At 36.3% G+C, this 21,896-nt stretch overlaps 1 protein-coding gene across 2 annotated transcripts in view; it reads left to right on the top strand.

The window, feature by feature from the left end:
- The window catches only part of NRK (Nik related kinase), a 137,790-nt gene extending 125,095 nt beyond the window's left edge, over positions 1-12,695 (top strand). For both annotated transcript variants that reach the window (XM_008570192.1, XM_008570193.1), the window contains 4 exons: positions 142-291; positions 3,165-3,300; positions 7,526-7,665; positions 9,563-12,695. In XM_008570192.1, coding sequence (XP_008568414.1) covers positions 142-291; positions 3,165-3,300; positions 7,526-7,665; positions 9,563-9,658 — 522 coding nt within the window. In that variant the 3' untranslated portion in view covers positions 9,659-12,695. The remainder of the gene's footprint in view (positions 1-141; positions 292-3,164; positions 3,301-7,525; positions 7,666-9,562) is intronic.
- The last annotated feature ends 9,201 nt before the right edge of the window (positions 12,696-21,896 follow it).

The following is a 21,896-nucleotide window of genomic DNA, read 5'->3' as shown; positions in this document are numbered from 1 at the left end:
TAGGTCTCTAAATTCAATATGCCATTTAAAAAATCCTCCTGGTTTTTATATACCTGTAAAGCTGGCAAAAGAGTGGAGAATTTTTGCCTTAGTCAGAATGTCATTTTGGCCTTCTGGCCATATTTTGGTTTATATTTGCAGGTATTTCCAACACTTGGTCATAAGCCAGTGACAGTTGACCTGGCTATTGGTTCTGAAAAAAGACTAAAGATTTTCTTCAGCTCAGCAGATGGATATCATATCATTGATGCAGAATCTGAGGTTATGTCTGATGTGACCCTGCCAAGTAACGTAAGATAATACCTTCAGTTCCCTAGAAATTATTGTATGCCAGTATTTGGGTTTTCCCAACTGTCAAAACTCTGAAAGGTTTAAAAATATGATTAGCAATATCTACACTGGAACTGACTCCTAAAAGGTAAGTATATAGTGCCACAAAGTGGTCATGCATAAACAAAAATCACTGATGGTTTCTTAGTCCAGACAACTGAAGCTATTCTGAATGTAGATTTTGTTTGTCCAGCACAGTATGTTCTTATTTTTAATGAATAAAGTTCACACTTAAAATCTGGACTTCTACTGATAAACCAGAACATCTAACAACATCAGGCCCACATTATTATCCAGTCTTTTCAACTGGAGTTGACTCTCACTTGCCCTCTTTTAGATGGGATATATGCTGTACATTCTCTACCCACCCATTTTTATGCACTTATAAAAACTAGCCCCAGGAGGCATTTGAGTTTTCGGTCCTTGCTTTAGTCTTTCTGGACCCCATAATACATTAACAGATCTTTAAAAATACATCACCAGTATTGAAATGTATCCCCCTTCTTTATTGTATTACTTTTACTGTGATATGTAGCAAATTATCATAAAATGTTTTCTTATAATATTAATTATAGTTGGAATTTTTGATCAAAGGATTCAGCATTTTAAAAGCATATGCACTTCAAACTCTTAACTCTTAAGTAATTATAAATAGTGAAAATATGATACAACATCTAAAATATAAATAGTTGTAAAAATATTTTAAACATCATTTATATAAACACCTGGAGCATAACATAATATCACCCTCCCACACACATCATATTAAATATAATTTTACCATGTCTCAAATTTGATAGTGGCAATGATGTTGTTCTGAGTCAAAATTATATTTAAAAGGACAGCCTGAAACAACAGTTCTGTGTTTCGCCCTTTTTGACTTCCCAGTTTGCAGACAACTAAAATTGTAGCAGTGTAGCATTACATAAAATGTCCAGGAGAAAACTTTTGTGTACTTTTAATCATTGTAGCCATGCGATATTTTGAACAGCTTTCAAAATTATCTCATATATCTCTAACAAATTACAGAGACCAATTGTCAGAACATTAGTGGAGATATTATTTTTAAAGTATTTTTGTTATAAAAGTAATCATTAGCTGATCACCCAGTTGTTGCCTATGATTATATACAAATCACCCTATTTATAATGGAGAAGATACTTAACGAATCCCAGCCAAAGCCACTTAGATATGAGGTCAGGTTAGTTTTGATATAAATACTATAGTACTCTTCAGTTGGGGTGTCTTTCATAGCTTCCTCCATAATTTTATGTTTTTTAATGTTGTGTCAGGTAGCCTTTAGAAGCTTTAGTGCAGTATTGAAGATTGCATCATTGGTCCAAGTTTAAACTTATTTGCAAATCCATTCAAGAAGGTTGAGTCGTGTGTTCCATCTGACTAATAAGCAAAGAAATTTTTTTTCTTTTCGAAGTAATCCATTAATTACTGTGGAAGCTAGAATGAAAGATGAGTTCTTAAAATTATTTTCTGACCTAATTAGGATACCTTATATACATATTTAAAAATATTTTTAGCTAAATGCCCTCGTGTCTTGACCCATAAAAAAAAAAAAAAAAAAAAAAAAGAGAAAGGACTCTAATAAAAGGGAGGGGAAGGTGTCTTCTGAAACAGAATGTACTAAAAATAGTATTTTACCAAGAGTGCTAGATCACAAAAACTGTAATGTTACAAGAGAATTTGTGTGTGCTAACATATCTGGTTACTTCAGGAAATCTTCTGAGAAGCAAGAGAATTATCTCTGAGGCTGTCTGGATTTGCAGCAGTCCAGTTTTATTCTAAAAAGATTTTATTGAGACAGCCTTCTTTCTTGTAATTTCTTCTACTCTTTTCCTTCATCTCTTTTCTGATTCAATTGCTCATGCAAGTGCCCAGGGAACGCATTAAAATTGCTTTTCGCCTCTGGATTCCCATTTTAGTTTTAAGGATTGTTGTTGCTGAGACATGGCCTCAAGCACTTGGCCTGAGTACGCTGGGTTTGGCAAGTATAGTTTCTGAACTTTTTTTCCTGTAACATGCTAATTTGGAGAACCTGTAGAGGAACACAATTGTTCATTTCTCAGGGAAAATTTGTTAATGTGACAATATCTGTAGTTTAAGCAAAATTTGCCACATTGTTTATGCATCATGAAATAGAAATGTTTAGATATTTCTTAATATTTCATGTTATGTCACCTAATATGTCTCTGAATTTTTGTATTGAATGTATTTTAAGATTATATAAATGGATAAGAAATCCTACTATTTTGCAAATTGGGAATGACTGTTATATTTCAAGCTATGAAGAATATTACAAAGCTGCCCCTTGTAGGCATTTTAAGCTCAATCTGTTTTTAGGTTAATTTTCTATTTCTGGTTTGAGTGAATTGGCTAAAAACCAAGGATTGGTATTTGTTAGATGGCTCACAAATTCATTACTAAAGTATTCATTAATGTGCCAATGTGAATCTTAAATCTAAGTCTGTAGTAAGTAATGTTACTTCTATCACTATACATAATACTTTGTGAAATTTCAAGAAATTTGTCTGTATTGGAAATATATTTTTGCCAATTTCCAACAAGTCTTTTCTCCTAAATATAAAGGAAAATATTAAACAGTGACAACTTTATGACTTAAGGAAAGCAGCTTTTTTCAAGTGTTGGATAACATGGTGTTTAATTTGGAAATAGAGGTTTCTCTGGCTCCATGCACTTTGAACCTCTTTTGGTCTTTGTTGCTCAGCCAAGCTGCTTCAATTTAAGTAGTATGATAAAATGTTGGACATATGAATCTTTATGAAACATAATTCCAGCCCCTGGAAATCATTATACCACAGAATATCATCATTTTGCCTGATTGCTTGGGAATTGGCATGATGCTTACCTTCAATGCTGAAGGCCTCTCTGTGGAAGCAAATGAACAACTCTTCAAGAAGATCCTTGAAGTGTGGAAAGACATTCCATCTTCTGTAGGTATGTATAAAGTTTCTTACTCTTTCAAATGATCCCAAAGAAGCTTTTGAAGGGTAAAAATTGTGTCCTAAGAAAAGGTTTCTGGAATTATTACATTTTCTCAAGGCACATTGGGTTAATTTGGAGTCCTGCATACTTAATTCCTCAGTAAGGTGATAGTGTGTTTGTTGTATGCTTAATGTGGTACTCCACGAGAGTACCACAAAGAGACTGATTTTGGTGTTCTGAGTTGTTCATTTGCAATAATTATATAATTTAAATTAATTCCTTTTCACAGTAATCTACAATTTTGTTTTAACTACCTTTGCTTGAAGACTTTACACAGATGTTGAAAATACTTTTTTATCACATTGATTTTGGGTGTTTACCTTTTATCGTATGAGACTATCAAATAGTCATAAAAGAGCAAAATATTTATATTACATGTAATCAGTAGTGTTTGTTTAGTGAATATTCTGTGAAGTGCCAAATCATTTAGAAAAGAAATAGATATGAGTAACTGGAATGCATATTAGATACCACCCAGATGGCAACATAAAGGAAACTGACTTTTCATCTTCATCAGAGTAGGACATTTTTTCTTTCTAACCAGTGCAAGACTGCTGATCTGGGAAATCCGAATAATTTGAGATTCTTGTGTATGTTTCTGAGGCTTAGTGACCAAAGGGATGATTCTAGATAGGGAAAAGAATGCATTTGAAAAGTAAACATATGAGGGAGGGTAGAATGATTAGATGTTGGATAAATGTTCCTAAAAGGAGGAATTTAATGGAATACATAAAGGTGAAAGGCAGCAGTGTGTGTGTGTGTGCATGCACGTGCTTGCATACATACTCAGAGCGAGACAAAGATGGAGTTTGTCTGTCAAAAGAAAAGTCAGAAGCCTCTGAAATTTCTATAAAATGGCTAAATGTGATCCTCATGTGGCTTTAAGGACAAGTTTGAAAGAATTTCTTTTTAATGGACATTTTTTTCGTATGGGATGATGTCACTTTACACTGCATCTGCAGAATCCTTTCTTTTTGCATGCATAGTCAGTGTTAAGGATTGGCCTGAAAACCTACTCCAATTTCTTCAAACAGGTAAGAACTCACAGAGGATTTAAAACCATTTTAAGTGACAGAAGGTAAATGCTTATGGTAGGATTGACAGATCTGGGGCAAAGGAAAGTAAAAATAATGAATCATGTTGTAACCTTATAGTGGTCTTTTTGTGATCAATATGTTAATAAGAAATGGGAATAAGGAAATTCAGTTCAAATGTGAAACTGAACAAACTCCTATATTTATGTCACTAGACAATCATAGGAGCCAAAGGGATCATGAAAGGTGATTTGGTACAGCTCTTATCCTTAAACAGGACAACTTCTGAACTAAACAAAAAACTATTTTAAGCTACTATTATTTGAACAACATATACGTGTAAAATAAATTCTAATGCTATGAAAACATGACATTTTAGTTTGTGTATTAAGGATATTTTGAGAGTATACTAAAGACTACAGTATAACACTGATATTAAAGAAATCAATTACTCTACTTTTTCTTTTTTTTATTGAATCATATTTGATTATACATATTTTTAGGATTCAGTGTTGACATAAGTTGATCAAATCAATATTACTAGTATATATTGTTAGAAATTGTACTTATTCTTTATGCCCCTTGTCCATTCTCTCTCTATCCCCCTCTCCCTCCCTGCTCCCACCACCAATAACCCTAGATTTCTTCTCTCCCTCTAAAACAGTAATGGTTACTCTGTTGATTTGTTGCCTAAATGATCTGTCCAATGCTGAGAGGTGTGTTCAGGTCCCCCAATATTATCATAGAGCAGATGCTTCTTCTGTCACTCTGGAATGGGCTTTGTGGAGAGAGACATCCTCTTCTTTTCTTTGGTCTCTACTGGTGACTCTCCTTGTGTAAATGCACTCCAGTGGCTGATGGACCATCTGCATGGTGGTTGTGATGTCTAGCCACTTTTGTGGCAGCTGTGGTTATCGTGGTGGCTGTGGTGGGCCAGCCACATGGAGGTGATTTTTTTGGCATGCTCCTTGGTGCTGACGGTGTGTCTGGTTGTGAGCAGGGGATACTGGTGCCTGGCTCCATGCCACAGGGCGAGGGACAGGAACCCCCTGCCCACAACCTGGCACAGCAACAGTGCCTCAGGGCCCTACCCAGGGACCTGGGGTATGGAGCTGGGGACTGGACCCCCCCACCCACAATCAGGCACACCACCAGCACCTTGGGGCCCACCTGGGGGCCCAGGACGTGGGTCCCCCCACCCACAATTACTCTATTTTTCTGTTTAAGAACAACTGTAGGGCAGGCCAGTTAGCTCAGTTGTTTAGAGCACATCCTTGTAACACCAAGGTCGCAGGTTTGGATCCCAGTACAGGCAAGCCACAAAACAAAAACAAAGAAAGAAAAAACTGCTTTGTTATTTAAAACTAACTCAGATCCAGATCTCCCCAATCTAAATTTTACATTTCCTTAAGCTATAATAAATGTTTTCAATAATAAGATCATTGCATTTCCAAACACTGTATATATAGATGCTTAGTGAATGCATCAAGTATTACTAATTGTTCCCACTTCCCAGGCATTGCATCCTATCTCAGAAAGCAAGCTAGTTCAGTAGATAGGTTAAGTGGCATATTTATGTGTTTCAGAACTAAGGTGGAAATTATGTGATTCCATATGAACTGTGTATTTGGACTCAGCTGGTAACCTGAGCATTAATTTTAGAAATTTTTGTTCTGTATGGTTGTTGACCAAAACATCATTTTTAATGAAGTAGTCACATAGGTGTAAAATATTCAAATTCAGATAAACTAAATCTATTACTTGTTCCCATCACTCAGGCTGCTGATTCTCCTTATTTTTCCTATTCCTGGGATAACTTTAATTCTAGTCTGAAATTGGATTTATAAAGTCTTTCAAAGGGCAGCCATTATTCTGAGTCAAAATGTAATTGTAATTTAATTACAATTTTGATGACAACTTAATACACCTAAACATTTTGGATTGTAATATAAAGGAAAGCAAGAGATAATAAATGTTTGGTTTTAGCTGAGGGATTCAAAATGGTTTGCACTATGCCTATGTAAAGTCACTTCTATAAAATTTTAATAATTTCTTCATAGGGTCCTTCTATGTATATTTAATGTACACTTATATAGGCCAGATAAATTTTGGTTTAAGCAAAGATGTCCTAGAACCTTCGAGAAAGATAAGAAAAACGTTTTAAAAACCTATACTGTAATTATATCAATGCAAAGTTTATTTCCTTTAAAATGGAAATGGAAAGTCATTTAATTGAATTCCAGTTTTAGTTATATTAATATGGGAATGAAGGTGCCTTATTTTGGTGTTTTCTAGACTATTTTAGCTTAGCTTGGGTTAAAATCTTGAAATTATTTGAAATGTCAGGATTTTATTTATTTATGGAAATTTCCTTCCCTCTAAAGTACATGAGAATATCAACTTGAAAATTAAACATTTAATGGTGATGCTGCTTCCTATGCCAGAAATACCTTACAGCACCAGCTCACTTTATGGCTATTTACATAATTAGGTTTTCTGCTTTAAGGCAATTATTTACATAATCTATATTGTCATAAAGTATTATAAAACAGGGAGAAACATGTTGAAAACTTAATAAAATTTCCTCAGCAGGAAAAAGCCTTAACAGTATCAAATTAGCTTTAGTTCTGCATATAACATGGTAATTTATTGAATTGCATTAGGGTTGCTAAAGTCATTATTTGAGCAAGTAATTTTTTAGCAGTTTTAATTTTTAAGAGTCAGGTTTCCAGGTATGTCACTTGAGCACAAATACAAATCATTATCAGGAACCCTTGTAAGGAATACTGTACCTCACCTGGGCTATAAAATAAAGAATGGCTTTGAGTAAATTTGAATTTTCACAAACAGTGTAGAATTAACCCTTGGCTTTTTTGGTGATCTGAGAGAATATGAATATAAGAATTAATTGAGATCTAGTAGTTCAGGTTTGGTCACAATAGTGCCTTTAGATAGGTGGTTTGAACACCACTCCTGAGCAGCAAAATGACTAACTGACTGACTATAGTAAAAGGGGAAAGAAAAGATGTATCAACCTGAAATATAATGAGCCTCTTAATAATCAAACATTGACTGTGGTTATAATTTTCTATCGCTATTGTAAAGATTTTGTGTTTTTCTTATTTTTTTCATTTTTGTTGTAGCTTTTGAGTGTACACAGCGAACCACAGGATGGGGCCAAAAGGCCATTGAAGTGCGCTCTTCGCAATCAAGGGTTCTGGAAAGTGAACTGAAGCGCAGGTCAATTAAGAAGCTGAGATTTTTGTGCACCCGAGGTGACAAGGTATAACTTAACGATCTGCAGTTAGGGCAAAAATAAAACAAGCATTCAAAATTAACAACAAAATGTATATATCTGTGCTATATTTTTCAAGTTGGCATACTGTTGATAAAAACAGTTTTACATTTTGCAGAGGAAACATTGATTTGGTAAATGATGAAATTTGGTTTAAAAAATATTTTCTAAAACAGTGAAAATTCTAGTTATATCTTAAGCAAAGCTTAGTCATTATTTTGTTTGGTGCAAATTCCTTTATCATTTTTTTGATCCATAGTCCTTTTCATGTTCATATTAAAATGATATTTTTAAACAAAATTCTTGAGCAAATCTGTTTATTATAGCTTTCAAAATAATTCAATCACAGAAGAATGGAAAAGTACTTACATTTGCTGGGCATCTAATTACATGGTAAGCCTTGTGCTAGGTACTTCAAAAGCTATCTCAATTTATCTTTACAAGAGTATTATGATGTCCATTTTGTAGGAAAGAAAAATCAAGACTTGGTAATTATTGTGTAAGTTGATCAATTTAAAGAATTAATTCAAATCATTTAGATGGAAAAGTTCATTGTATAAAATCATTATCATTTCAACATATTATAAAAAATAATAATGTGAAGAAGCAATCTTAATAAGATTAAAAAATACTCAAGTTTGAAGAGATTACAGAGGATTACTGTTAATATAAGAACAACCAGGGTAAAGCACTGTACATCAAGAAAAGGTGCCAAAAAAAAAAAAAAGAAAAAAGAAAAGGTGCCAATTTGCAATGTAAAAGAGATATAATGGCATGCACCAGTGTTTGAGGTGAGATAGAACTAGGATGCACTCCTGGCTCTGCCACCTAAGGAGGTGTGAGAACCTAAAAATTTGATTGACTTTTCTGAGACTAAGTTCCTTCATCTCCAAAATGGGAATATTAATAGCTGCTATAAATAACAATTGTGAAAATTAGAGATGATATGTATATAATAAGCATCTCACAGATTGCCTGGCACATAAAATGTGTTAAGTCAAATGTAGCTACTACATCTTATCATTATCATTGTGTCCCAAACCCTCCCAAGTATAGCCGTTTTAGATGTCAAAAGCCTTAGTACTAAAAAGGAGGTCTCTGTTTGATATTTATGTTCATGTTCTGTTCAATTTTCTTTATGGCACAGCTCATATTTACATATGTTCCTCTCTGAGCCATTGGGTTTAACTCATTATATAAATCTGGTGATGTCAGTACATTTCACTGAAATAGACAATCAGAACAGGTAGAAAATTTCACTGGCTTCTTAACCACCAGCAGCAGTGGTAAACAACATCTAAATGACTTAATTGTTTTCTTATTTTAAAAAAAGTCAGCTGGACTAAAAGGAGATAATTGTTTAAAAAGTAAATAATTATTAACTAATTAAAAGTATATTATTTTTTTAAATTTCATTTTACTTCTCAATATACATTGTAGTTGATTTTCATGCCCCTTTACCCATTCATCTCCACCCACTCCCCTCCACCCCCCCACATCATATCTGTTCACTTGACTTAAGAAGTTCAAGGAATTTTTGTGATTGTTGTATCAAAAGCATTGCTAACCAAAACTAATCAAGAACTTCAGCAGATGAATGTCACCTATGAAGGAAATAATTTTATTTAAACCATATGAGTTATAATTATATCGAATAATATAAAAAATTGTAAATATATAATTTCAACTCCAAACTAATTTAAACTCTTATTCTTTAATTTGAGGAAAACCAGTTCTCAGAGATAGTATGGCTGAATGTTTTAATTAACAGATGCAGATAAATTGAAATTATAGTTATATTCTAGAACTTAATACTTTCGCTTATCAAATATCTGGTTACAACGTATTAAATATCTACTGATGGTGTTTTTCTTTCTTTTTAAAGCTGTTCTTTACCTCTACCCTGCGCAATCGTCACAGCCGGGTTTACTTCATGACCCTTGGAAAACTTGAAGAACTCCAAAGCAATTATGGTGTTTAAAAGTTTCCAATGATTTATTACAACATTGACAAACATCACGTATATGCAATTTGCATCTTCAGATTTCTGAGATTAAATGATCATTCATTTTTATTGTTAGGGAAAAATTAAATCAGAAACTTAACTTTTAATGTAGTACAGAATAGTTTCAATAAGAAATGCAGCATTATATATAAAATAACTATAGCAAGCTCTATGTACTCCAATGGTGTACAATATTTTTTGCACAAACTTTGTAACTTTTGTTACTGTGAATTCAAACATTACTCTTTGGACAGTTTGGACAGTATCTGTATTCAGATTTTATAACACGGAGTTGAGAAATCTGTTATGAATTAGATTACAAGCAGCTTTCGAAGAAATTGACCCCGAATAAGATTTTTCAGTAAAAGAAAAATATCAACAAACCATATGTGGTTTTTCCAAAGTCATATAAAAAACTAAAGATCATGAGACAAAAATAGTAAGGTGTATGTTATAACCCAGACTAAGGTTGAACAACCTGCATGCCCAGAGGAGAAAACTACGGGGATAAAGGCGAAAAGATCACCCATTGCCTCACTGCTCCATGACAATTAAGGTGACAGACTAGCTGTGTTCTTTTCCCCCATATTAAGCTGGTTTTTCTCCCGGTAAGAAGAAAGGAAGAAAGCCTCAGCTGTTTGGTTTTCCTCAGAACCCCCAAAGATGTGCAATAGCTGTTTTCACAAACCACCAAGTAATAATACACTTGCAAGCCTGAATACAGGACTGAACTCCTATACACATGTACTGTAGAATGAGGTTTTTGTTGTTTTTTTTTTAATACTTTAAAGTAGGCGTCAAATTCTACCCCCAAGGACAGATTGGTTGATTTGTCAAAATTATTTTCTGGCCAACAATGTGACAATGAGACAGCATCAAATATTTGCCCAATTTCAGATAAAACTAAATAAAAATTTCCCTCCAGTTATTAAACAAAAACAAAACATAACAATGAAAAAACATTGACTGATAATACTTGTGTTTTTCATGTTTCTATTTCTATAAAATCAGAAATCAATCTAAAAATATTTCAGTCTATATGTAGGGGCTTAATGTTGTAGGTAAAAAATAAAATAAAAAGATTTTGAAAAAAAATACAACTTTCATCATATATCTAATTCTGCAAAATTAGAATAGTGAAAGTCATGCTAGTCCATCACCCAAATATGTTATAGACGCCATAGACAGGTGATGTGTGGTCGCCTATGGTAACTGCTACCTGGTGAAAAGCATAATTTCTGCACATCCATCCTCAATACCATGGTTAGTTCTGTGGCAATAGGAAAGCAACAGAACTACCACAAAGTATACCTCAGTATAATTCCTCTAGTTCTGCTCCTAAAATATAAAGACAGTGCTAGTGGGATAATAATTTTCAAACTACCTGGTTAACCAAAATACAAAAGCAGCTGACTATGTGTGATTTCATGGTAGCACATCATTTCTTGGCATCTTGGTGCCAGAAATGAAGATTGGATTTTCCTAACAAATATCAAGAGTGTAGTAGCTCAATTTGAGAATTTAGGAGAACCTGAGTCCATGAATCAGAGAAATGTGATTCACATTTCTGTTACTGTGACACAATAATGTGATCCTAAAACTGGCTTATTCTTGAGTGTTTACAACTCAAATTACTTTTTAAATGCAGTAGTTTAAAAATAAAACAAACTTTTATGTCAAATTATATCCTTAGAAGTAGTCTTCATTATTATAAATTTGTACACCAAAAGGCCATGGGGAACTTTGTGCAAGTACCTCATCACTGAGCAAATGGAGCTTGCTATATTTGAATTTTCAGAAAATTTTCTCATTTAAGTAGTGTGTAGAATCGTCTTTTAAGATTTTTTTTCTTCTTCATAATATTTACTCAAAGTTAAGCTTAAGATATAAGTTTTATCTTAAAATCATATTTTTAAGGCAGTAAGACAATATAGTACTATAGGAAGTCAACTCTCATTGTGCTTTGTGGCAGTTATTCCAGTAATCATAGGCAATAGTGAACTGAATCTATAAAGATGTCCCAGAGTAACCAGGCAAGTGAGATTGTAAATGTGTAACTGAGCTTTAAAGGATAAAGTGTTGACGAATAAAGGAAGCTGGTCACACATCAGGAAGGGAAGATTGATATGCTGAGTAGCCAAATAGAAAGGAATGAAAATATTTAAGGTGGTTCATATGTAATGAATGTTTCTGATTTAGATGTAAGTACATCTGGAATCTTTAAATCTTTTGCCAGCTAAAACAAGAAAGTGAAGGGACAATAAAAGTTTATAGTCAATGTACTTTGTAACAGAAGAAATTATGTACACACTTGACCTTGTAGCAGCAGCACATGGAAGCCCAAGCCCATCACAGAAGTATAGAGGGGGATTCCTGATAAGCCAATTTCCCTAGCCCTATGATTTGAAGCATGAAAGTTCTGGTAGGTCATGAGCAGCCCTGAGAATAGAGTACAGTTTTATTTTAGTATAATTTAGTTTTTTCACCAAAGCCCTTGTCCAAAGTAAAAGGCATTATTGGAAATATTTGAAAACTAGGATATTATGGATGAAAAGGGCAAAGAAAAATTCTGAATGATTAAGTCAGTTGAAGTAAGGTAGGATCCTTAGAGGGAATAGTAAGAAGAGATCATCCTTAAGATAGTAAACAGGCAAAGCAGAATCACACACACACACACACACACACACACACACACACACACACACACACACTAGAATGCATAAATTTTAATATTTTCAGTGCTACCAGTTTCCAGATAAATGAATCACTGTTTTCTGCCAAGATTCATTTAGTTGAGATGGTATGCACAAAACTAGGAATAATGCCACACACATTCAATGGGATGTTTCATGTACTCTTCAGTTTGTTTTGAGAAACGTGCCTGTTTAAATCAATTTGTATTCTGTCTGTACTCAAAAAAAATATTGAAACAATTTTGAGACTGGCAATCGCTTCATTAGAAAGTCTGCAATAAATCATTGTTCAACTCTAAAAATAAAAATTTTAAAAATTATTGGTTAATGTCATGATTGAAATATACTTGTCTAATGCCTTGAAATTAGGACACATTCAAGGAATATTTATTTCTTTAAAGTGTGTAATAATGCACTGATTGAAAGGTGTTAATGGTCCCTACCTGTTGTTGCATTAGGAATTCTGGCCAAGGAGGGGTACCGTAATTTGATAAGTATCTTTATGAAATTAGAAACTAATTAATTGAAATTAGAAACTGGTTAATTTTCTTCTAAATGTATGGAACTTTACACATAGGCACAGACTCACATGGTATGGGTAAAACCCAAGCAAGTCATGTGTTTCAGTTTGTTTGTTTTTCTGAGGCTGGCTATTACACGGATCTGAACCCTTGGCTTTGGTCTTATCGGCACCATGCTATCCCAAGTGAGCCACCAGCCAGCTCCAAATATGTTTTAATGCCACCTTTCCTCCCATTTCACTCCTGTATCTTCAAATCCAGTGGGGAGGAAAGAAGAGCAACAGTATCCAAAGAGAGGAGTAAATATGTAGTTTCTTTGTGTTCAAAAAAAGGGTTTAGTGCAGAATGAAACAGAAGATGGTGTAATCTTGGCAGGTTGTTAAGGAAGCTGAGTTCTTCCTTTGGGACGAAGAGAAGGCCCTAAAAGGGCCTGCTGGGTGTAATCCTAATTTGTCAAGTGTGGCCAGACATTCAGGAGCCGGGCTACCTGGACATATCAAGCTTGTCCAGACTTTTAGAAGCTAAATTCAAAATGCTTCATTAAAATCAAATTGATTCATTCAGCTTTATATATAGGGCCCACTGCCTTCAGCTACTTTAATAGACAGTGTAATAAGGCAAGGAATAACAGTATCATCACAAATTGGCATTAGCTTGGACAGGGTGTGAAGCCCCAAGGCTAAGAGAGAGCATTATTCTGTGGACCCTTTTTCAAAGCATGAAACAGGGTAGATCATAAGTAGAAGTCATTAGTCATTATCTGTTAGTAACTTTGTCACTCACAAAGGGAGCAGTGAGTTTATGAACTCCAGTGCTGCAAATCTATCGAGTAAATCTTTTTCCAACACTGATTTCCAACCTAACAGCACTTTTAAAATTTTTAAGGGCCTTTATCCCTCACATAAGCATACTCAGGCTCCTGAAGATAATAAAGACATTAAGTGTGGCTACTTTTTAATTCCAAAAACTGAATGGTGGAAGCTAATGTATTAAGGTCAAACATGTTTCAGAAAGCATTGTCATATGTCACATTTTGTTGTTCACAACTATGTCAACTGATTCAAAAAGAATAGTTTCAGTGGGAGTAAAATGGATTCTATACAGATTTATATTTTCAAAACCTAGTCCATGGCATACTTTGTGGATGAATACAAACTCTTATAGTTTTGCCACCCCATATGTCCAAGTGCCTCATTTGATTGATGCTTAACATACAGAAAATGTTCAATAAAAGCATGAGTTGAAGGGGAGAAATGGGCCTTTTTTTTTTTTTTTTTTTTTTTGCAGAGATTGTCCTTAGTGCTATTTTATTTACAACCACTTAAAATTCACAAATCCATTCGTTGTTTCACAAAAGTATCATCTGTGTCTTCGATGACCAAAGGGTCATGACCTATTTTGGGTAGTTCCAAAAAATTTTACCCTACAAACCTGAAATGAAACAAAGAATGGGTCAGTATAAAAATTGTCTTATTTTACTTGTTTACTTTTAAAAGAAGCACACAAGGGGCCACTATGAACATTTAGCAATTACCCTATGCTCACTAGTAATGATAAAGATTGTCTAATTACATAAAAACAGCACGAAGAACAAACTGGCTGTTTTGTACAAACGTTTGGTTTGAATACGATTCTTTTTCACAAGTTTAACTCTTTATATTGTAGCATCCGGAGACATATTTAAGGGTCTTCACACCTTGTCAATATACTTTTTTATCCAAAAATTTTGCCCCATAAACATATCCCAGGTATTTCCTGAAGGCATTTTTTTGGAAAGGTAAAAGAGTCTGTCTGGCTTACAGATGAGCAGGCAGCCATTACAATGCATGTCAGATGGAACCATCTATCCAAAAGTCTAAAAAGAGAGCATTCAACACCCTAAAGTTGAGTCTTACAAGTTGAAGTAGAAATGAATATAATGAAGTTCAAGGCAAATTGAACTACACAGAAATGAAGAACATTTCTCCACAAATAAAATTAAAATTATATAACAAGCTGAAAAAATATGGGCTTCATCTGACATTGTAAAAAGTATTTATGAGTTTTAGTTTACAAACTTGAATATGCTAAAAAAAAAATGGTTATTTGGATTCCAACTCCCATCCTGCCAATCTGATGTGAAATTTAATCTTAATCATTTGGGTTTGCCTCACTTATCTGTTAGGTTTATACAAAGGTCCCAGGCATCTTTTACAGATCAGAAAATTCAGGTGTGCCCCACTAGGCTATATTCTACACTAGTTCACATTGATACATTTCTTGCTCAGTCTCTTTCAGTGGCTCTGGGGTTCCTGGGGCATGTGTAGCCATGGAAATCTTTCTCAAGGCAGGGGACACAGATACCTAGGGTCATATCCACTGTAATCCCACTATTTCCCTTGGTGCTGGATGGGAATGAGTCTGCTGCTTTAGAAACTATATAATCCTATCCTTTCCCGTTCCTGGTGAATCTATGTACCCTGAACTCTTGTACTTCTGCCTCATCCCATCCCATATAAAATGCACTTATCTCTTCCCCTTTCCTTTTTGAGAATGACATATTATAAGTGTGCCAAAGATCTTAGGCTTTAAGAAGAGGTTTTCAGAAAAGTTTTGCTTTAAGTTCCACTATACAGCCTCTCGGTGCACCCAAGAAAAAGGAATGCTCCATGCACTGGGGGAGGAGAAATTCAGTGAGAACAAATTAAGACCCCAATTAATTATCCTGTTACCTACATATGAAAAAAATTCAACTTAATTTAATCAAAGAAATTTTGCTAGTAATGAGGAAGACCAGGAATTTCCAATCATCTCTCATCACCCTCTCTACAGTCTCATCCCTAGTATCCTTATCCCTTCCTCTGTGCCCTGTTGCAGCCTACAAACACTGGTCCCTTCTAGATCATTGTCCCTCTATCTCTGAAAACCCCCACCTTTGAATCTATTGTTATCAAACTGTACTATTAGCCCTCCTTGTTGCAGTCCTGTCAAGATCTATGCACTTATTCCTCCTTGTTTTCGTCTGTTTGTGCTGCTGTAACAAAATACCTGAGACTGGGTAATTTATAAAGAGCAGACATTTTTTTTTCTCACAATTTTGGAGGCTGGAAAGTCCAAGATAAAGGTGCCAGTAGATACAGTGTCTGGTGAGGGCTGCTCTCTGCTTTTAAGATCACACCTTGGAGGCTTCTGGTCAAGATGGCAGAATAGACAGTCCCGAGCATCACCCTCTCCCGCAAATCTACCAATTTACAACTATTAAAAAGCAACTACAGGGCCGGCCCGGTGGCGCACTGCTACAGTGCGCCGCTTGGAAACGCGGTGGCGCTCCCGCTGAGGGTTCGGATCCCACATACAGACCGGCCGCTCACTGGCTGAGCGAGGTGCGGGCGCAACACCGAGGGTTGCGATCCCATTGCCGTCCCGGTCCGGTACGGGCGTGACACTGAGGGTTGCAATCCGTTGCCGGTCACGAAAAAAGACAAAAAGGAAAAAAAAAAAAGCAACTACAGCCAAGCTGGGGCCTCTAGAGCTCAGGGGAAGAGGAGGAGAGATCTACAGACTGCATGAAGGTGGGAGAAGCCACAATGAGAGAGAGAAAAGATGGCTCCAACCATTTCGAATCCTGGCCGCATCAAGCCTGGCCCTGGTGAGCACATGGAGCAAGAGCTGGCAAAAGTCACTGCCATGCCCTTTGTATGAAATTGCTTGCAGATGGCAGGGAGAGGAGGAACTTGGTGGCCCATGGGACTGCAGGACCACTAGCAGGGTTCCTGTGGACCCACACAGGAGTGAGGAACCACAACATCAAAAAAAGAGCCACCCAGAGGCCAATGAGTCATTGCAAGGTACTGGCGCACAGCCCATCCCATGGGAAGTGTTTGGGGCATTGGTGGAAGGGGAGATGGGCCCACTGGGGGAACACTGGGGCACAGCATGGATAACTGATCTGCCCCCCAATCAACACAGGCCCACTCTGTGTAGACTGGTCAGGAATATAGAACTACAGGACAAGCAGTTTGTTGAAAAGACTCAGGTCCAGACCAGAGTTTCCACAAAACCCAGGTGTACCAGTCCTCATGAGACCTGGAAGTACCTACAAAGACAATTGTTAAAACCTGTGCAGCACAAAAAGCCTTTCCCAGGGATTTAGCAGCAAAGCAGCAATTTAGCTCAACTACAGGGCTCAAGTGCTGGTCCCCACAGGAAGTTCCCCAATATTAGAATTAAGCAAAGGACAACAAATTAGTTCCAGTGCAGAGTTTAAGTGGTGAGAACAGCAAATAAAGAAATAGAACTGAAAAAAAAATACCCACATACCAGAGACAAAGTCTAATAATAACTAGTAAAGGTTTAACACCACCAAAGAACACCTATAAAACCTAGAAGGACCAGAGACCCCTGGGCCCCCGAGCCAGGAAGGCGGGAGGGCCGGGAGCCTCAGCCACGCCCCTTGACACCCACAACCATCCCAGCAATGCCCACCGAGCCAGCACAGGAAACACCCACAGCTCCCAAACCCGGGCAATGGGGGGCCAAGGGCTTTGGCCACACACCCCGAACATCAGCAACCAGCTCAGTGATGACCACTGATCCACTGCTGGAAGCCCCCTGGTCTCCTGAGACAGGGTGGTGGGGGGCCAAGGGCTTTAACCGCATCCCCCTGACATCTGCATTCAGCCCAGCACCAACCAAGTCACCACTGGAAGCCTCCTGGTCGCCCCTGCAGGAATGAGTGGGGTGCCTCAGGCCTCAACCATGTCCCCCCTCTTTCCTCCTTCTCCCACCCTATTTCCTCCCCCTTTTTTCTCTCCCCCTCCCACCCAACTGCTCCACAACAAAAACATAGAATATACAGACAAATGGAGCCAGGGACCAAGCCCTCTTCCTGCACCCAGCATGCCACTGCTGCCACAGAGCCTGCCCAGGGTCCTGAGGTCTGGAGCCAGACAGCCACCCCTCCTCCCACAACCAGGCAAGGAGCATGCCAAAAACACCACTTCCATGTGACCACAGCAACCACAATAACCATGGCTGCTGCAAAAGTGGCTAGATGCTACAACCACTGTGCAGATGGCCCTCCAGCCACTCGAGTGCACTGACACAAGCAGAGTCACCAAGGGAGACCAAAGAAGAGGACATCTCTCTCCACAAAGCCCATTTCAGAGTGCTAGAAGCAGCATCTACTTTATGATAATAGTGGGGGACATGAATACACCTCTGTCAGCACTGGACAGATCATCTAGGCAACAAATCAGCAGAGTAACCGCTACTCTTTCAGAAGGAGAAAAGGAATCTATGGTCATCAGAGGTAGGAGTGGGGAGGGAGAGAGGGATGGGGAGAGATTGAATAAGGGGCATAAAGAATAAGTACGATTTGTGATAATAGAAAATAGATTACACCTTGTTGCTATGTCATCTGGAGGTTACAAACACTGTGCATGATTGAAGGGGCTAACTCACCCCCTCAGTTTATTTTATGATGTAACTAACCCCATCCATAAGGACAGAGCACTTATGCCCTTCTTAATATTATTTCATTGGGGATTAAATTTCAACATGAATTTTGAAGGGGACAAATATTCAAATTATAGCACTCCTCATCCCTTAAAAATTTTAGTACTGGCTATCTATCATTTTTTCCAATACAACTCCTGTCATAATTCTTGATGATGTTAATATCTTTTTAGATATTTCTATCAATGTCTTTCCTTCTATAATCCATGACTTCCTAGCCAATAAACTTGACCACATATCTCAGCCTCCCACTTCCACAGTAATACCCTCTAGACCATGTCATTACCAATAGCTATACTTCTTTCATAAACTCAGTTTCAAGTGTCCCACTCTTGGACCACCATCTTTATTTTTCGAGCTGACTCCTACTACTGAACTCCAAAAATTCTTTGACCCTGTATAGACCCACAATTCATTGATCCTGACACATTTTCACTGCCCTTCACCCTCACCCAAAGAAGTCCTCTATTCCTTACTTACTCAGCTAAGATTCTATAGAAAATCAACATAATGAACCCTTTGCATATACCCTCAACTCCTTTGCCTTTCTTCAGCTTGGCAAAAACCACAGATTTCCTTGAATCACACTCTTCATCTCCTCCACTTCCACAGCAGCACAGCTGGTTGTGGTTACAGACAATACACAAATGTACTAACTGGCCTCATTTTAAATTTATGACTGAAAACCACAATTGGGCTGGCAATGCCAACCTAGTAACGTACACTACATTTCCCTGGTTCACTCACTGTCCCCACTCTCCTAGATGAAAACATGATGTTTTTCCTCTGTTTTTAGTCTTCCAATATTTCCTCCCTCATTCTCATTGTCACCTAATGAGCTGCTTTCCTACTTCAAAGAGAAAATAAAATCTACCAGCTATAAATTTCTACTTTTTACAATCATCTTATCTACCCATGTACCAAACTGATAGTCTGTAGTTCCTCTTTCCCAAATCAGTTATGTTAATTCCAATCAGACTTTCATCCCCACCATTCCATGGAAAAAGCTAAAGAGCTCTTGTTAAGGTTATCAATGACCTCCACATTGTTAAATACAATGCCAATTCTTCCCAGTTCTCTTTAATTTAATTCACCAGCAATGTTTGGAAAAATTGATCACTCCCTCCTCCTTAAAATAATTTTTTCTCTTGGTTTCTGGAGCACCATTCTCTCCTGATTTGTCTCCTACATCACCAGTGCGGTTGATTATGGCTGTAGGAAAAAAAAAAAAAATACAACTCTGCCAACTGGTCTCATTTCTTTCTGTCTCCTCTCTGGGTTTCTTCTCATCTCTCTGATCTCTACATGTTGGAGAGCCTCAGGGCTGAGTTCTAATACCTTATTCCTATTCTACCTACAATCTCTCCTTAGCTGATAACATTTATTCTCGTGTATATTAATGTCATTTATACACTGACTGTACCCAAATAATCATCTGCTGATTATACCCCTCTTCTGAGCTCCAGACTCATAATCTACTGCTCACATGATTTATTCATTTATTTTTTTAAAAGACAGCTTTATTGAAATGTAATTTTCGTATCATAAAGTTTATCCCTTTAAGGTACATAATTCAATGGCTTTCAATGTATTTATAAATTGTGTGATTATTACCATAAGCAAATTGTAAAACATTTTTGTCACTACATAAAGAAACCTCATATGCATTAGCACTCACTCATAATCATCTCTCCACAACTATAGGCAACTATTAATATACTATCTTCCTCTATAAATTTGCCTATTATGGAAAGTACATTTACATGGACTTACATAACATGTGGTTGTTTGTGATTTGTTCTTTTCACTTAGCTAAATATTTTTAAGGTTTATCCATGTTGTAGCATGTGTTAGTATTTTATTCCTTTTTATTGCTGAATAATATTCTATGGTATGGATATACCACATTTTATTTATTCATTAATCAGGAAATTTGGGGTGTTTCCACTTTTAGCTATTATGAATAATGTTGCTATGTACATTTGTGTACACATCTTGTGTGTATATATATTTTCATTGCTTTTGGACATGTACCTAGGAATGTAATTCCTAGGGCCTATGATAGCTCAATGATGAACTTTTTAGGATTTGCCAAACTGTTTTCCAATGCAGCTGTATCATTTTACATTCACACCAGCAATGTATGAGTGTTTCAGTTTTTCCACATCATATAAAACAATTATTATTGTACATCTTTTTTTATTATAGCCATTCGAGAGGATGTGAATTGGCATCTTGTATTTTTGATTTGTATTTTCCTAATGACTAATGGTATTTAGCATCTTTTTGTGTGTTTATTAGCCATTTGTATACCTTCTTTGAAAAATATGTATTTAGATTCTTTGCCCATATTTTAATTGAGTTATTTGTCTTTTTGTTGCTGTTGAGTTTTTAGAGTTCTTTTTATATATTTTGAATCCAAGCCATTAAACACATATGGGATTTGTGAATATTTTCAACTATTCCAACATTTTGTTTTATTAATGGTATTATTTGTACCACTAAAGCTTTAGATTTGATGAACTCTAATTTATCTATATTTTGTCTTTAATTGCTGTGCTTTTGGTGTCATATCCAAGAAATAATTGCCAAGTGAAATGTTGTGAAGACTTTCTCCTATGTTTTCTTTGAAAAGTAGTTTAGTTTCAACTCTAGATTTACGTCTCATCCATTATCAGGGGTTTTTATTGTGTTTGAGATAATGTGAGACAAGTGCAACTTTACTTATTTTTTTGCATGTGGATATCAATTTGTCCTAGAAACACATGTTGAAAACACTATTTCTTCCAATTGTTTTGTTATCCATGTTGAAAAACATTTGCAGATAAATCTACCATATGACCCAGCTATCCCACTGCTGGGAATATACCCAGAGGAATGGAAATCTTCAAGTCAAAGGTATACCAGTTCTCCAATGTTCATTGCAGCACTATTTACAATAGCTAAGAGTTGGGGTCGACCCCGTGGCTCACTCAGGAGAGTGTGGTGCTGGGAGTGCAGTAGTACAGAAAATGTGGTATATCTACACAGTGGAATACTACTCAGCTATAAAAAAGAATGAAATATTGTCATTTGCAAAAACTCGGATGGACCCAGAGAGAATTACATTAAGTGAAACAAGTCAGGCATGGAAAGAGAAATATCACATGTTCTCACTTATTTGTGGGAGCTAAAAATAAATAAATGAATACACAAATAAACTGGGTGGGGAAGGGAAGAAGACACAACAATTACAATTCCTTGAAGTTGATACAATAAGCAAACAGAAAGGAGATTGTTGGGAGGGAGCGGGTAGAGGGAAGAGAGAGGGAGGTTTCGGTAATGGGCCACATTGTATATTGACAAAATAAAATAAAATTTTAAAAAAAGAAAAAAGAAAAATGAATTGACCATAAATGTATGGAATTTTTCTGGGCTCTCAATTCCATGCCATTGGTCTGTATGTCTATCCTCTTGCTAGTACCATGATGTTTTGATTACTGTAGATTTGTAGTCTCTTTTTTT

The sequence above is a fragment of the Galeopterus variegatus genome, unplaced genomic scaffold (assembly GCF_000696425.1).
Source record: "Galeopterus variegatus unplaced genomic scaffold, G_variegatus-3.0.2 Scaffold579, whole genome shotgun sequence".
NCBI lineage: Eukaryota > Metazoa > Chordata > Mammalia > Dermoptera > Cynocephalidae > Galeopterus > Galeopterus variegatus.
Note: the sequence above shows the minus strand (reverse complement) of the source record. Positions and strands in the feature narration are given on the sequence as shown.